Source organism: Myotis myotis, unplaced genomic scaffold, assembly GCF_014108235.1.
Source record: "Myotis myotis isolate mMyoMyo1 unplaced genomic scaffold, mMyoMyo1.p scaffold_m19_p_10, whole genome shotgun sequence".
In the NCBI taxonomy this organism is placed as follows: Eukaryota; Metazoa; Chordata; class Mammalia; order Chiroptera; family Vespertilionidae; genus Myotis; species Myotis myotis.
Window position 1 is genome coordinate 78,119,558 of NW_023416314.1, and position 13,085 is coordinate 78,132,642.

The following is a 13,085-nucleotide window of genomic DNA, read 5'->3' on the forward strand; positions in this document are numbered from 1 at the left end:
AAGGATGAGAGAGAATCATCAATCGGCTGCCTCCTGCACGCCCCCTACTGGGGATGGAGCCTGCAACCCGGGCATGTGCCCTTGACAGGAATCCAACCCGGGACCATTCAGTCCGCAGGACTACGCTCTATCCACTGAGCCACCCAGCTAGGGCCCTCACCAGGGCCTTGCTGCCTCCTTGTGGAGTGGGATTAGCCACCCACAGACCTCTGGCCTGAACCACTTTTCTGGGCTCCATTAACCCACTGGGAAGCAGGCTACTGGCCTTTCCAGCTGGGACTCCTACCTTTCTCATCACTCCACTTCCCTCTTTCCCCTTTCTCCTTGTAGCCCAGTGAATCTTTTTATCCTGTGTACATTGGGGGTCCAAACTTCATCAAGTTCACAGGCAGCAAGAGGAGCCACCGGGCAGTTTGCTTCCAGAGTCTGTACTCTTAACCATACCGCCTTTGGACAACAGGTGAGGAAATGAGCTCTAGGTTCATTTCAAACCCAAGGACAATCGCCATGTCCAGCCGCTAGCGCCCCAGCGCACAGCCACCTGCGGGATTTGCAAAGCCGTCAAAACTACCATACCCACAATGCTGTGCGGACAGTAAGGGCCTTCTCGAGTTTAGCTGTCCGAAGTACTGCCTGCGTGCTCTTCGGGAGAAATGTGTGTACCCGAACCGTTCGGGTCCTTCCTCTATCTCCAGAGGGCAAAGTAAAAGTTTTTTTTTTCTTTATATCACCCTTTTTGTCTTACTCGTTGGAGGACCGAAACAACTCTGCTCTTCTTGGGCTTCACCAGCCCTAACCTAAAGAGAGGACCCGTGACCTCTGACACAAGATGGCGGCGCCCAGAGCCGTCGGTCTTGCTGTTGACCCGACTGAACGAAGGTAGTGAACCCCGCATCATGTCGAAGCTCATCCGGGCCACTCGGGCGGCCAAGAAACCCGAGGTCGGCGGCGTGATCCGGACCATCGTGCGAGCGGGCCAGGCCATGCCGGGGCCCCCTCTAGGGCCGGTCCTGGGTCAGGTGCAGCGCGCGGGATCTCGGCGTGGAAGGCGCGGGAGGGCGGGAGCTGGTGCTGGGGCGGAGGGGGCGGGCTCGGGAGCCGGGGAGGCCTCGGTTCCTAGCGCGGTTCTGCTACCCACAAGCTAATGTGCCTCCTGGAGGCCCCGCCTCCTCAGCCCGTCCCCAGCGGACTGTGGTGAGGACAGGAGGGCTGCTGCCTGCACAGCACCGGCTCTCAGTGGTCGTTGGATCTGGGTGGAGGGAAGAGGAAGGGGACAGGGAGACTTGGAGATGGAAGCGGGAGGGAGGGAGGCTCCGGGGAGGGAGGGAGCCTCCTTCCTCCCTGTACGAGCCCCTGTGCTTCCGCCACAGCGAGGCGTCTCCATCAACCAGTTCTGCAAGGAGTTCAACGAGAAGACGAAGGACATCAAAGAAGGCATCCCTTTGCCCACCAAGATCTTCGTGAAGGTGCCGATCGATCGCGACTGCGAGCCCAGCTCCTTTTCCTCCCTCCCCCGCCCCCCCCCCCCCCCCCGGCGCCCGCAGGCTCGGGACGGGTCTCCGGGTCCGTCCCCCCCCCCCCCCCCCCCCCCCGTTCCTCACTCGGGACGGTCTCCTCCTGTTCCTGGGTCCCGCGTTCCCCATCCACGCAGGGGAGACGAGGGCCCCTTTTCCAAGCCCTCCCGCCGGGTCGCAGGCCTTCCATTGGCCGTTCACTGCCTTGGGGCTTCCTGAGCAGAGCTGGGCCTGGACCCGAGGGGACACGGCTGTTTGCTACAGATTTATTTCTCTTGTGGGTTTGTGGTCTTTTGGAGGGACGCCATCAGAAAGGGACTCAAGGGAAGGGGAGATGGGAAGTTAGAAGTCCCCTTGGTTGGGGCAGCTGGGGTTGGGAGAGGCAGGAAGAGATATTATCGCATTTCTTCTTTTTTTTTTCATTAAGCCCGACAGGACGTTTGAAATCAAGATAGGACAACCCACTGTCACCTACTTCCTGAAGGCAGCTGCTGGGATTGAAAAAGGGGCCCGGCAGACAGGTAAGGGTCTGGGTAGGCCCCTGGAATTTGGGCGGGGGGGGGGGGGGGGGTCTGAAGGAGGCAGTGACACCCAAAGGGCTATTTGTTTCTTCTTTCCAGGGAAGGAGGTGGCAGGCCTGGTGACCTTGAAGCACGTGTATGAGATTGCTTGTGTCAAAGCTCAGGACGATGCCTTCGTCCTGCGGGACATGCCCCTGTCCTCTGTTGTCCGCTCCATCATCGGCTCTGCCCGCTCCCTGGGCATTCGTGTGGTGAAGAAGTGAGTGTTCTGGGGAAGCACAGTGCCAGGGGAGGACCTGGACAGCTCTTGACTTCGGGGCAAGACAGAGTGTGCACATTAGTGGGAGAGTCCGCGTCTGAGTCAGAGGACCTTAGAGTCTTGGGAGCCCCATTCATTCATTTGAATGCACTTGTTAAGGACCTTCTACGTCTTAGAGGGAACTAGATAGCCATGCTTGGCCCCACTTTTAAGGAACTCACAGTCCAGAGCTGGAGGCAGATGCACAGATGGAGCATTAGACTGCAGACAGGCAGTGTTGAATGACAGCTGTCTTGAGAACAAGGTGTAGGACTCCTGATTTGCCTGGTGTGTCAATGGGAACTTTGTAGGAGAGGTGACGAGACCTGGAAAAGGAAGTCAAGGACTGGGGGCAAGCATTCCAAAAAGTGGAGAGTCCTGTGAAGGATGGAAGGTGAAAGAGTGCAGCAGAGAAGTTCAGTGTAATCTGGTATACAATCCGGCATTACAGGCAGAATAGGAAATAGTGTGAGAGAAGCCAGGCCAACAGGGGCCCCCACCTTGGGCTTCAGATGACCTCAGCAATTGTGTCTTTGAAGTGAGATGTTAGGTGAGAGGGCGTCTAGCCCAGACAACAGCAGGGTCAGCTCTCAACCCTTTACTGGTCTTTTGCTGCCGGTCGTTTCCCAAAAGAAGTGGGGTTAAGCAGGGAACAAGAATGGGCTTCACTTTTCTCAAATCTTTACTTTTGCTGAGAGTACAGAAGTGAGTACGTCTGGTTCCTGTTCAGGGGGAGGCACGCATGCCCAAAGACTTTATTGCACAAAGTGTTGTGGGGCACAGAGGAAGAGCCAGTTCATCTGGGCTGAGTTATAGCCGGGGCCTCAAAGGACCATAGGGCTTAAAGAAGGGAACAAAAGGCAGAGGTGGTGAGGATGGTGGGGTGACATTCCTGGCACAGGAAACAGATGAGCAAAGGTAGGAGAAGTCCAGGAGTGGAGAAAGGATTCTGAGACAATGACGTGGGCCTCTCACTTACCATCTGTTTTTTTGTGCTCGCAGCCTCAGTTCGGAAGAGCTGGCAGCTTTCCAGAAGGAGCGAGCCATATTCTTGGAGGCTCAGAAAGAGGCCGATTTAGCGGCTCAGGCAGAAGCTGCCGCTGCCAAGAAGTGACCCCTGTCCTGCACACTCCAGAATTTTGAAGGGAGCAGCTGGGAAGGCTGTGCCAAAGGGGAGAAGGGGAGATGACACCCACCTGATTATTATTGCCCCGACTTAGATTATATATTTTTACACGTATGGATGTATCAGGGGATTCAGCCTAAATAAACATCTTTTGTCACCCTCTCTGGAGTTCTTCTTAGGGCCCTAGGGGAAAGGGACCAGTCCTGATGGTGGCAACACAGACAGTAGGGCTCTTCATGCTGCTTCTCAGATGCATGATCCGCGGCTCAGCCAAGCAGAGCAACTTGTCCAGGTGGAATCGGTGGCAGAGGTCGGGGGAGTAGCCCTCCCCCCACCGATGACAAAACGAGCAGGGTAGGTGGGGGCTGCGAACGCTGGGGCTCGTGTGTACAGAAGCAGCAGGTGTTGCTTGTGCTGTAATCAGAAACATTTCTTAACTCGTGGGGACTTGCCAGTTCAACAGAAACAGACGCCTGTGGTGACTTCAGGTCACAGCCCCAACAGTGTTGCTGCACAAGTGCCTCAGGTCCCTCCACGAAGCTGATCCTGGCACTGGATCAGGTGTTAGCTGAATGTGAACTAGGGCTCGTGGCTACAGGCCCAGGGAAGAAGCAAAGCTTCAGGAGGTCCCTGCCCGAGGCGGGCTAAGACCTGAGGGAGCCCTGGCCTTTTGTTTCCCCCCATTCCCCAGAGCATCAAGGACTTGTCCTTGCAGAGAAGAGGAGTCAGGGCAGAAATGGATTCACGTTTACTGAACACCTGTTACATGCTAGTCTCTTGGTTTTGCACTGAGATTTGGAAAATAACACACCCCAGTTTGGGTAATCCCACCACCCAGATGAGACTCCTAACAGTATTTAAGTATATATCTTTTCTACTCTTTTTACTTGGTGCATGTATTTATATGTAACTTTAAAAAAAAAAAATAAAGTGGTGTCATACTCTAGATACTGTTGTATTTTACTTTTAACTTGGCAATTATTTAGAACGTTTTTCATTATCTAAGCAATTTTTGATGACTGCTTAGTATTTTGTCTTATGGGTGGACCGTAATTCATTTAACCAAGTCCTCAGAAGCAGCAATAAAACAACTGTTGGGTATTTTGTTTGTATTAAGAAATATATATACAGCCCCGCTGGGTATGGTTGAGTGGTTGAGCATGACCCAAGGGGTCACGGTTTGATTCTCAGTAAGGGCACATGCCCAGGTTGCAGGCTCGATCCCCAGTGGAGGTGTGCAGGAGGCAGTCAATTGATGATGTTTCTGTCCCTCTCCCTTCCTCTCTAAAAATCAATAAACATTTAATATATATCACGCACACACAAACTTAGGATGGACATCATTTGCAAAACAGTTTTTGAGTGGCTCATTATCAGGTACTGGGCTCAGTGCTCCTACTACAGAATAAATGTGAGAGACACAGTTCCTGCCTTCAGAGAACTGGTTCTTTCCCTTACTGAACGACATACTGTGCACTTCTTGCAGACTGTTTAGTTTTTATGTCTCCCACAGCTAGAATGCAGGCTCTGGGAGCCCAGGGACCTTGTGCCTTGTTCGCTGTTGTATTGCCAGCACCCAGAACACTGCCACATGTAGGTATTGTAAATACTATTTATCACATGAAGAAATGAGGCTGCAGAGCCAGCACTTGAACTCAGCCTTCATGACCCCAAAACTTGAGCTCTTTCTCCCACATTCTGCCCCCAGGGCAGAGTCTGGTATCCGTAGGAAGAGAACTGGCTGAGAGTCAGATGTGAGAATGCCATTAGGCGAGTCCTTTCCTCTCCCGGGGCCTCAGTATATCCATTCATCCGGTCTGAGCTATAAAGCTCCGAGAGGAACAGAAGCAGACACTTCTTTGTCCAGCAGGTGGAGCTATTGGCTCTTCTAATTTTTTTCTCTCCAACTAACTTGGTGGCCAGGGTCTCTTCCTGAAGTCACCTGCCTTCTCAACAAAACGCACACTCTCTCCTATCACCCACCACCTCCACCGATCACCAGTGAAGTGCTTTTTTCTTATATATTTTTGTTTATTGATTTCAGAGAGGAAGGGCGAGGGAGAGAGAGATAGAAACATCAACGATGACATAGAATCATTGATCAGCTGCCTCTTGCACACCCCCTACTGGGGATCCAGCCCACAACCTGGGCCTCCTGGTTCATAAATGGACAGTCAACCACTGAGCCACACCGGCTGGACTCCAGCCCCAATTTACCTGAGAAGAAACTCAGGCTCAGGTTCCACTCAGCAAAACGTTGGTGAATTTAAATCCAGGCCTTTCTGTCTCCTAATTTTCATTTTCCCCCCCTACCATTCACTGTGGCTGTTGGGCCCTCAGGCTCGGAGAAAAACAGTATTTTTGAAAGCTTTAGTATGCAGACCTGGAGGGAAGAGGCTCCCTGCTCCAGTTCAAGCCTGCCCTCTCAGGTAACTGGGACGGGGTGATTTGAGATGGTGGTTCACGGGCTTTGGGGGCAGAGGACCCGGCCCAGGGCTTGGATGCAGATGACGTGTTGCCCACTTATGGCTCTCACCGACTGCGGGGGAAATCACTTTTTCCCTGTGACACTCCTTTTCTTAGTGAAATGGCGCTAATAGGCCTGTTGAGAGGCTTCGCTGCAGTGAATGAGGGATATAAAAGTGTTTGTCAGCTGAAAGGCCCACGCAAGGTGGTTATCATTTCCAACAGGCCACCAAGGGAAGCTGTTTCCCTGCAGGACCAGGCTGAAGAGAGGAACTCATGTCCTGAGACTTCCAACCCACCCCCAGGAAAATGCCAAGCGGAATCCGCTACCCATCCCCAGGCCCTTCTGCTGCTCCCACACTGTCAGCACTTCAAGCCTGAACATGGAGGAGATGCCAATACCCTCTGGCATTTTGAAGGCAAGTTGTGGCATCTGCTGTTTCAGCTCCAAACTCTCCAGCTTCCAGCACAGGGTGGACAGCACACTGTGCATTCAGATGTTTCATGAACAAAGGAATGAGCGAATGAGTGAATCAAGAAATGCCAGGCTGTCTGCAGGTCCAGGCTTTACTTCCAGACCCCCACACTCCCATCTGGGCCTCCCAACCTTCTCAGGTCCCCCCCCTTCCCTCTTTACAGCATGACACCAGAGGTACCAAAAAGGCAAACTGGACTTTATTATAAAGTTGGCTACAAAGTCACCACAGCACCACGAGGTGGCCACCTGGGCAGGCCCAGGCAGTCTGGCAGCCGGGTGAGTCCTGCACCAGGTACACGCACTCGTGCAAGCACACGTGTGACAGCGGCAGGTCTGCCTTCCTCCATCGGAAAGAAACGTAGCGTCTCTTCACGCCCCCCACCCCAGGTGCGGGGCGCAAAAGTCACAAGAAGGCCGCCAGGGCGGCAGAGTCCATCGGAATTGAAATCCCGTTACTGGTGTGTAGAGAATTCTACGTGGGTGTCAAGAGCCCCTCGGGGCACAGGCTGGCCCGAATGGGTGCTGCCTTTCCCCCACCAAGGCCCAGGGGTGGCTTGGCCCCCAGGCGTGGAGAACTGGCCCAAGCCCATGGGGCAGCGCAGGGGGTAAGTGAGACTCCCCCATTCTCCACTTGAAATCCCATTCAAGGAAACTCACTACGAGTGAATACAGATTGAAATGGAAACTGGGATTGCTGGAAGTCTCTAAATATTAAAAAGAAGCTCCCCTCCCTAACCCTCCCTCCTCCCCCCACCCAATCCTGCAGGGCCTGGGGAATCAGATATATCCCCCTCCAGCCCCTAGAATCCCCCCAACAGTCCCGGGGGGGTGGAGAGCAGCTCCACGTCTTGATGACAATATGCCATACTTGACGACGTTAAGTCACAGACTTATTCAAAACGTTGGTTCCCCTCCACTTCCATCTGCAGAGAGAGAGAGAGAGAGAGAGAGAGAGAGAGAGAGAGAGAGAGAGAGAGGACAATCAGTAGGCCTATTAGGAAAGATATGCTGAGGATGTGGCACATAGTATGGGCTTCAAATATGTTGGCCCAATGACTGAATGATCACCAGCGGTTCAGCAGGAAAGGGAGCAATTTGGACAGATGAAGTGAAGCCATGGCTATAGTTTTGGCATGGATGGAGCCATAGCAGGCAGCCTCTCTTACTTTTCCAAATGCCTACAAACGCTTAGTCTGTATCCCCTTTAGGGGGTAAGAATACTGAGATGGGGCTCTGATGCCTCCTCCATCAGTTTGTGTGTGGCCTTAGGCAAGTTTCTTTAACCCTGGGACCTTGATTGTCTTCATCTATAAAATAGGGTGATGATGGCTGATCTAGGTCCTTCACAGAGTTAAGGAGGAGAAACCATTAGTGAAGGATCCTCTTGCATTTATCCCACACCCCTAACCCCTGCCCTTCAGGCCTACTTGTCAGGAATTTCCAGATTATTTTTCATTAGTTCTTATTCTCACTGCTACCCTAGGCAGCAGACAATATTATCCCATTAATAAAGTTGAGGTACAGAGAGGGGAATTTACTAATTCCACCCAGTATCTCGCTGGCAGGACAGGGACTTGAGTTCTTGAACTTCTGGGCTGGACTCACCTTCATGGAAGCTGTCTTGAACTTGGCTCTGGAGTTGATGCAACTCATCAGGAAACCCATCGTAGGGGAATGCTGAGACACCTGTCTCAAAGGCGGTTTCATATGTGGCCAGGTCCTCCAGGAAGCTGTGGTCTTCTGGGGACAGGTTGTTGCAAGGCGACAGGGCCCCTCCTGGGACCGCTGCCTCAGTATCCTCTGAACTCCATTCCCCATTGGGGTCTGGGGTAGAGAGGTCCATGAAGATGTCTTCCACAGGCACCTCTTCCAGGAATATGTTCCCAGGGTCAACCAGGAAGTCCAGCTCCTGGCATTTCCAGGGTTTCAGATCCAGGCTGAGCACAGGAGGGCCAGACCCTGACAGGGACAGGTTGGAGTCCAGGGGCTCCAGCCCCCCAAGTGGCTCCAGCCCGCCTGCACAAGCATCAGCTGAAAAGGGCCTGTCCATGCCCTGAGCCAATTGGCTGATCTGCTGGATGAGACGGTCTATCTCATTCTGCTGCTTCTCGGAGTAGTGGAAGAAACTCTGCTTGACTGGAGAGGCCTCAGGTGTAAGCAGGCCTTCGGGCACCAGGGGGACGTCCACAGAGAGGGAGCCCCGGAGCTGGGCGAGGGCCAGGAGTGTGCAGTCCCCATTACCAGGGCTGCTGGGGCTTGGAGGCAACTTCTCATAGAGAAAACTGCATCCCTCCTGGGCGAAGTAAGTCTTGCTGGGATTGGGGCTCAGTTGTTCTGGGAAAGCTTGGCCGGGGCTGTTCAGATGTGCCGGGAATGCTGTGCTGGGAGGAGTCAGCTGCTCATGGGCAGGGCTGCCCAGAGGCTCGGGGAAGGGAGCAGTGCTGGGAAGCAGCTGGTCTGGGAAGTTGGTGGTGCAGGGAGTCAACTGATCTTCGTAGCTTCTGGCTGAGGTTTTGGTCAGCTGGCCTTGTAGTGGGCTAGTCAGTGGATCTGAGAAGGTGGCACTACTGGGCGTCAGTTGATCGGAGAAGGTCACGGCGCTTGGAGTCAGCTGTTCTTGGAGAGAGCTGGATGGAGTGGACAAGTGGGCTTGGAAGGGCTCATGGAGGCTGAAGAGGAAGGCACAGCCTCCTGGCTGGTGGGGTGTGTAGGGTGGGGTGCACACAAGATCCTTGCTCAGGTCGGCTTGAAGAGGAGGCTCAGAGCGAGGTGGGAACGTCAGGTAACTGAAGCCCAGCTCTTTGGGAGGTCGGGGAAGCTCTTCTGGTGTTGAGACAGCACCCATTTCAGGAGCAGGGGGGAAACTGGTGCTTCTGGGAGCCCCCAGGGTTGGGGCAAAGAGTGGGTTACGGCTGGAGCACTGTCCCTGGGAAAGGATGTTCTCAGGGAATGAGGGCAATATGGTCGGGGTACCCAGGACATAGGTTGCCTGAGTGTCTTCAGAGTTCAGCTGCTGGCGGAGGCTCCAGGCCTCTGTGTTACTGGGGAGGAGAGAAGAGATAGCCAGTAAGGATTTGGTGCCCATTCCCAGAGCAGTTCCCAGATTTGTATCTCCTCCATGCCCCCCATCAGCTGCCTTCCTCCCCACCCCCGCTCAGGCTTCTGCCTCGCAGCTCACCTGATCGGGTAGTTATTGGCAGTAATGGGGCCCTCTGGACCTTCTGAGTATAACAGGCAATAAATCCATGCCCAGCCTCCAGGCTTGGCCTGCAGTCTCACTACCATCTCTGCCTGAACATCTCCACTCTCAGCCACTGAAGGGAAAGAAAAAATGCAGAGTTAGGACACATATCACATAACATCACCTAAACTATCACCCCACTGGCCTCTCCACTGAGTTTGGGACCCATAACATCCTCTTCTGACTACCCTAACCTGTACCACTCAGCTCCCCACCTTGGCCTCACCATTGGGAGTCCCCCAGTTCTGGTGCTATTTTCACCTTTACTCCTCACCTAATGTGCACCCTATAGCATCCAAAACTGCTGGCCTCTGGTGCCTCCCCAGCATCAGCCTTGACCAGACCTTCCTGGTAGGATCTCCCATGCCCTTTCCCAGCTCCCTGTCTCGTCCCCAGCTTTTCTGGACACTCACACAGGCGGTAGTGTTGAACAGAAGCGTGGCCCAGGTCCTCAGGGTGCAGCAGTCCATACCATGATTTACAGAGCAGTTCACTGCGCTCAAAGCCCAGGTAGATTAGGACACTGGGAAAGCGGAAAGGGTGAGGTCAGCTTTCTGTTTTCCCTGCTTGCCATGGCCTCTCACTCCCTCCCAGGTCCTCTGGTCCTTTAGATCCCATCCTCCCTGCCCCTGACTCCAGAATCTAGGGTCCCCTCATCTCTGGCCTGCTTTCCTCCTGGGGTCTACACACTGTGGGCTTACCTCTCAGAGATGTCCAGTAGGGCCAGGTCCTTAGCATGACGGCTCTGGAACATGGCCAAGAAGAGCGAAGCAGGCCCAGGCCCAGGACCAGGACGGGGTCGTGGCTCCAGTGGAGCACAGAAGGCTGTGAACACAGGGTTTCCTGCCCAGTAGGCTCCAGGTGGGTGAGCATGGAACCGGCCTCGAATAAGCACCAGCTTGTTGCCTGCACTCTGGCGCCTCAGCGACTTGGAGGTGTTGAAGCGACAGCGGAAGAGGCGATCTAGGTGAGTGAAGAGGAAAACTGATAAGAAGGCAAATGGCTGAGAGAGATGGCAGATGGGGAGGGGCAAGGCAGCAGAAGGGAGATTGGATTGAGGAAGAGAGAAAGGAGTGCTCACCGGTGTCTAGGGCAGAGGGCAGGGCGAGTTGCTGGCGCACAGTTAGGTGGTCCGCTGGGTCAATGATGTCGTAGATGCTGTCGCCCTGGGCAACCAGGTCCACCTGGAGAAAGGTGAAGAGGAGATGATCATTAGTGAAGGCGTCAAGAGCCAATCTTTGACAAATAGCATCTTGCAGGGTATAAACCCTTGCTCCCAGAAGTAGAAAGCTCATTGTGTCCCATCTGTGCCCTGGCCCTCAGCACTCACCATGGAGTGGCCCAGATGCTCGCTCACACTCTCAGACAGATACAGCAGCTTCCCCTCCGCGGTGAATACAAGCAGGAAGCCAGGTAGTGCGGCCACTATGTCTTCAAGCTCTTGAGTTGAGAGAAGCCCTGTGGGGGCCCCCAGAGGAGCACCTGTGGGGTGAGAAGACATGGTGAGTCAGGAGTAAGACCAGGAGTCAAAGAAAAAGTGAGGAAGGCACGGAATGAACTTCAGAAAATCCAGAGGAATTTCTCATGGTCCTGCCTCTGCACACACCTCTGGACCCACTGCCCGCGGTTCTTGCCTAGGGAACCTGTTGCTGGACTTCCAAGTCGGGGCTGAGCTTTCCTGCATCTCTGAACGTCAGGACCGCGGGCAGCGCTACAGAGACGCGCGGGCATTCAGCACCGCGGACAGCGCCTCACCACCCGGCGGTGCTGTCTGCACCGTGGACAGCGCTTCAACAGCGGCAGAAGCCCTTTCAGCGTCGCGAGCCGAGGCTGCGCTCCCGCAGGCTTTGGCGACTCTATCTCTGCAAGTTCCCGGGCTTTCCTCTCGGGCTCCGGGAGCGCCTCTGCGCGGGTGGGAACTGGGGCCATTGTGTCCTGGCTCTCTTCCTTGCATAAGTCTGGCGCTAGGGACACCGTCCAGGCTCTCTATTCCCCACCCAGAACTAAGCTGAAGTCTGGACAGAGCTCGGAAGGAAAAGTGGGAGTTCCTTAGTCCCTGATCCCTTCTCTCCCAGCTCACCAACGTGCCATCCTGGGCATGCGGCAGCCCCAGAGCGTTCCCTTAGCTCCACGGTCCCCAGTGTCGGCCAACTCGGGTCTCCAAAAGCCCCAGTCTGCTCACCTCCGGCGAAGAAGACGCCCTTGCGAGTGTAGATGCAGGCGAGACTCATGATGTGCAGGTAGGACAGCCGGACCTTGTCCGCTTCGGCCAGCGGCAGCAGCTCCTTGAGGTTCCGGATCTCCGCGTTGATCTGGTCGCGGCGCGCCTTGGAGGCGCCCTTGGTGGAGCGGTACATGCCTGGCGGCTGCGGGGCTCCCGCTCCGGCGCTCCGAGCACCTGCGGTCCTGTCCCGAAGCCGGTGGCTTCTTCCTCCTCGCTTCCCCGGCTCTCGCTCCGGCTCTCGCTCCAGCTCGCTCTCTCCTCTCCTCTCCTGGGCTCCGCTCCGCTGCGCTGCCTCCCTCGCCTGCCTCGTTCCGCCTTATATAGCTCCTGTCAGGCGTGGGGGGGCACGATTTAGAGAAAGGGGGGCGGGAAAGCGGGAGGCTGGGCTAAGCAAACTGCAGCAGGAGCCACTGGCAGGCGCTCCTCCTCCCTCCCCGGCTTCCTACGTCATCCCGTGACGTAGAACGAGAGCAGGAGGGGTGCCGGCGGGAGGGGGAGAGAGGAGGCTGCGGAGGGGCAGGTGCTGCGTTAGGAAGGCCTGAAGGGGCTGCAGGGGCCCAGGCGTCCGAGTGTGCTCAGCCCAGGGAAGCGGCAGGGCAAGGGTGGAGGCGGCCAGAAGCCCCTGGCAGGAGAGGCTGCAGAGGGCCAGGAGGGGTTGGTTCCGACGTCGATTTTTAAAGGAGATAAGAAAAAGGGGGCATGGTTGTCCACAAACCCCCGCTTCCTAGCTGCGAGCCAAAAGTCACCTTCACACGAGGGGAAGAAGGGCCGTGTTAGCCTCCGCGGGATAGGTCGCGGCTAGGGCTTCTCTCCAGGATTCCTGAGTCTGGGACTGCCTTAGTCACTTTCAAAGAACCAGCCTCCTTCCCCCACCCCGTCCCCAAGCCAGGCCTTGGTGCTTTAGCAGGGGAGTGACGCGGGGGTGGGGTGGAAAGGGGTCCTGAGGAAGAGGGATCCGCCGAGTCTGGCCTTGGTCCTATTTTCCCACCGCCAAGCATGGAAATAGCAGCACCTACGCTGCAGTCTGCAGGGATTCCAACGAATTAACCTCAACCCGTGGCGGGGGAAACTGAGGCAGGGTCCAGGGCATGGTGAGGATCTGAGTCTGCACCGAGGTATCCCTCCCCCCATCGGCCCCTGTCGCCAGCCCCCAAAGTGAGCGCCCCCCCCCCCCCCCCCCCGCCGCCGCACCCACGCCCGACTGCAGGCTGGTGTCT

At 55.5% G+C, this 13,085-nt stretch overlaps 2 protein-coding genes across 4 annotated transcripts; one reads left to right on the top strand and one right to left on the bottom strand.

Moving 5' to 3' along the window:
- Window positions 1-810: 810 nt before the first annotated feature.
- On the top strand, window positions 811-3,621 carry MRPL11 (mitochondrial ribosomal protein L11). The gene is made up of 5 exons (XM_036326549.1): window positions 811-1,019; window positions 1,371-1,466; window positions 1,942-2,035; window positions 2,135-2,294; window positions 3,336-3,621. Exons 1-5 carry the CDS (start codon window positions 897-899, stop codon window positions 3,445-3,447), a joined length of 585 nt encoding a protein of 194 aa, XP_036182442.1. The 5' UTR covers window positions 811-896; the 3' UTR covers window positions 3,448-3,621.
- Window positions 3,622-7,202: 3,581 nt separating this feature from the next.
- On the bottom strand, window positions 7,203-12,150 carry NPAS4 (neuronal PAS domain protein 4). 3 transcript variants are annotated; one of them, XM_036323932.1, is made up of 8 exons: window positions 11,827-12,150; window positions 10,975-11,126; window positions 10,726-10,828; window positions 10,346-10,607; window positions 10,058-10,167; window positions 9,582-9,717; window positions 8,009-9,444; window positions 7,203-7,326 (listed from the first exon to the last, which is right to left on the bottom strand). In XM_036323932.1, exons 1-8 carry the CDS (start codon window positions 11,999-12,001, stop codon window positions 7,298-7,300), a joined length of 2,403 nt encoding a protein of 800 aa, XP_036179825.1. In that variant the 5' UTR covers window positions 12,002-12,150; the 3' UTR covers window positions 7,203-7,297. The 3 variants fall into 3 exon arrangements, with proteins under 3 accessions (XP_036179825.1, XP_036179826.1, XP_036179824.1); XM_036323931.1 differs by lacking the exon at window positions 7,203-7,326 and having other exon boundaries at window positions 7,398-9,444; XM_036323933.1 differs by lacking the exons at window positions 10,058-10,167; window positions 10,726-10,828; window positions 10,975-11,126; window positions 11,827-12,150 and having other exon boundaries at window positions 10,346-10,517.
- Window positions 12,151-13,085: the final 935 nt, after the last annotated feature.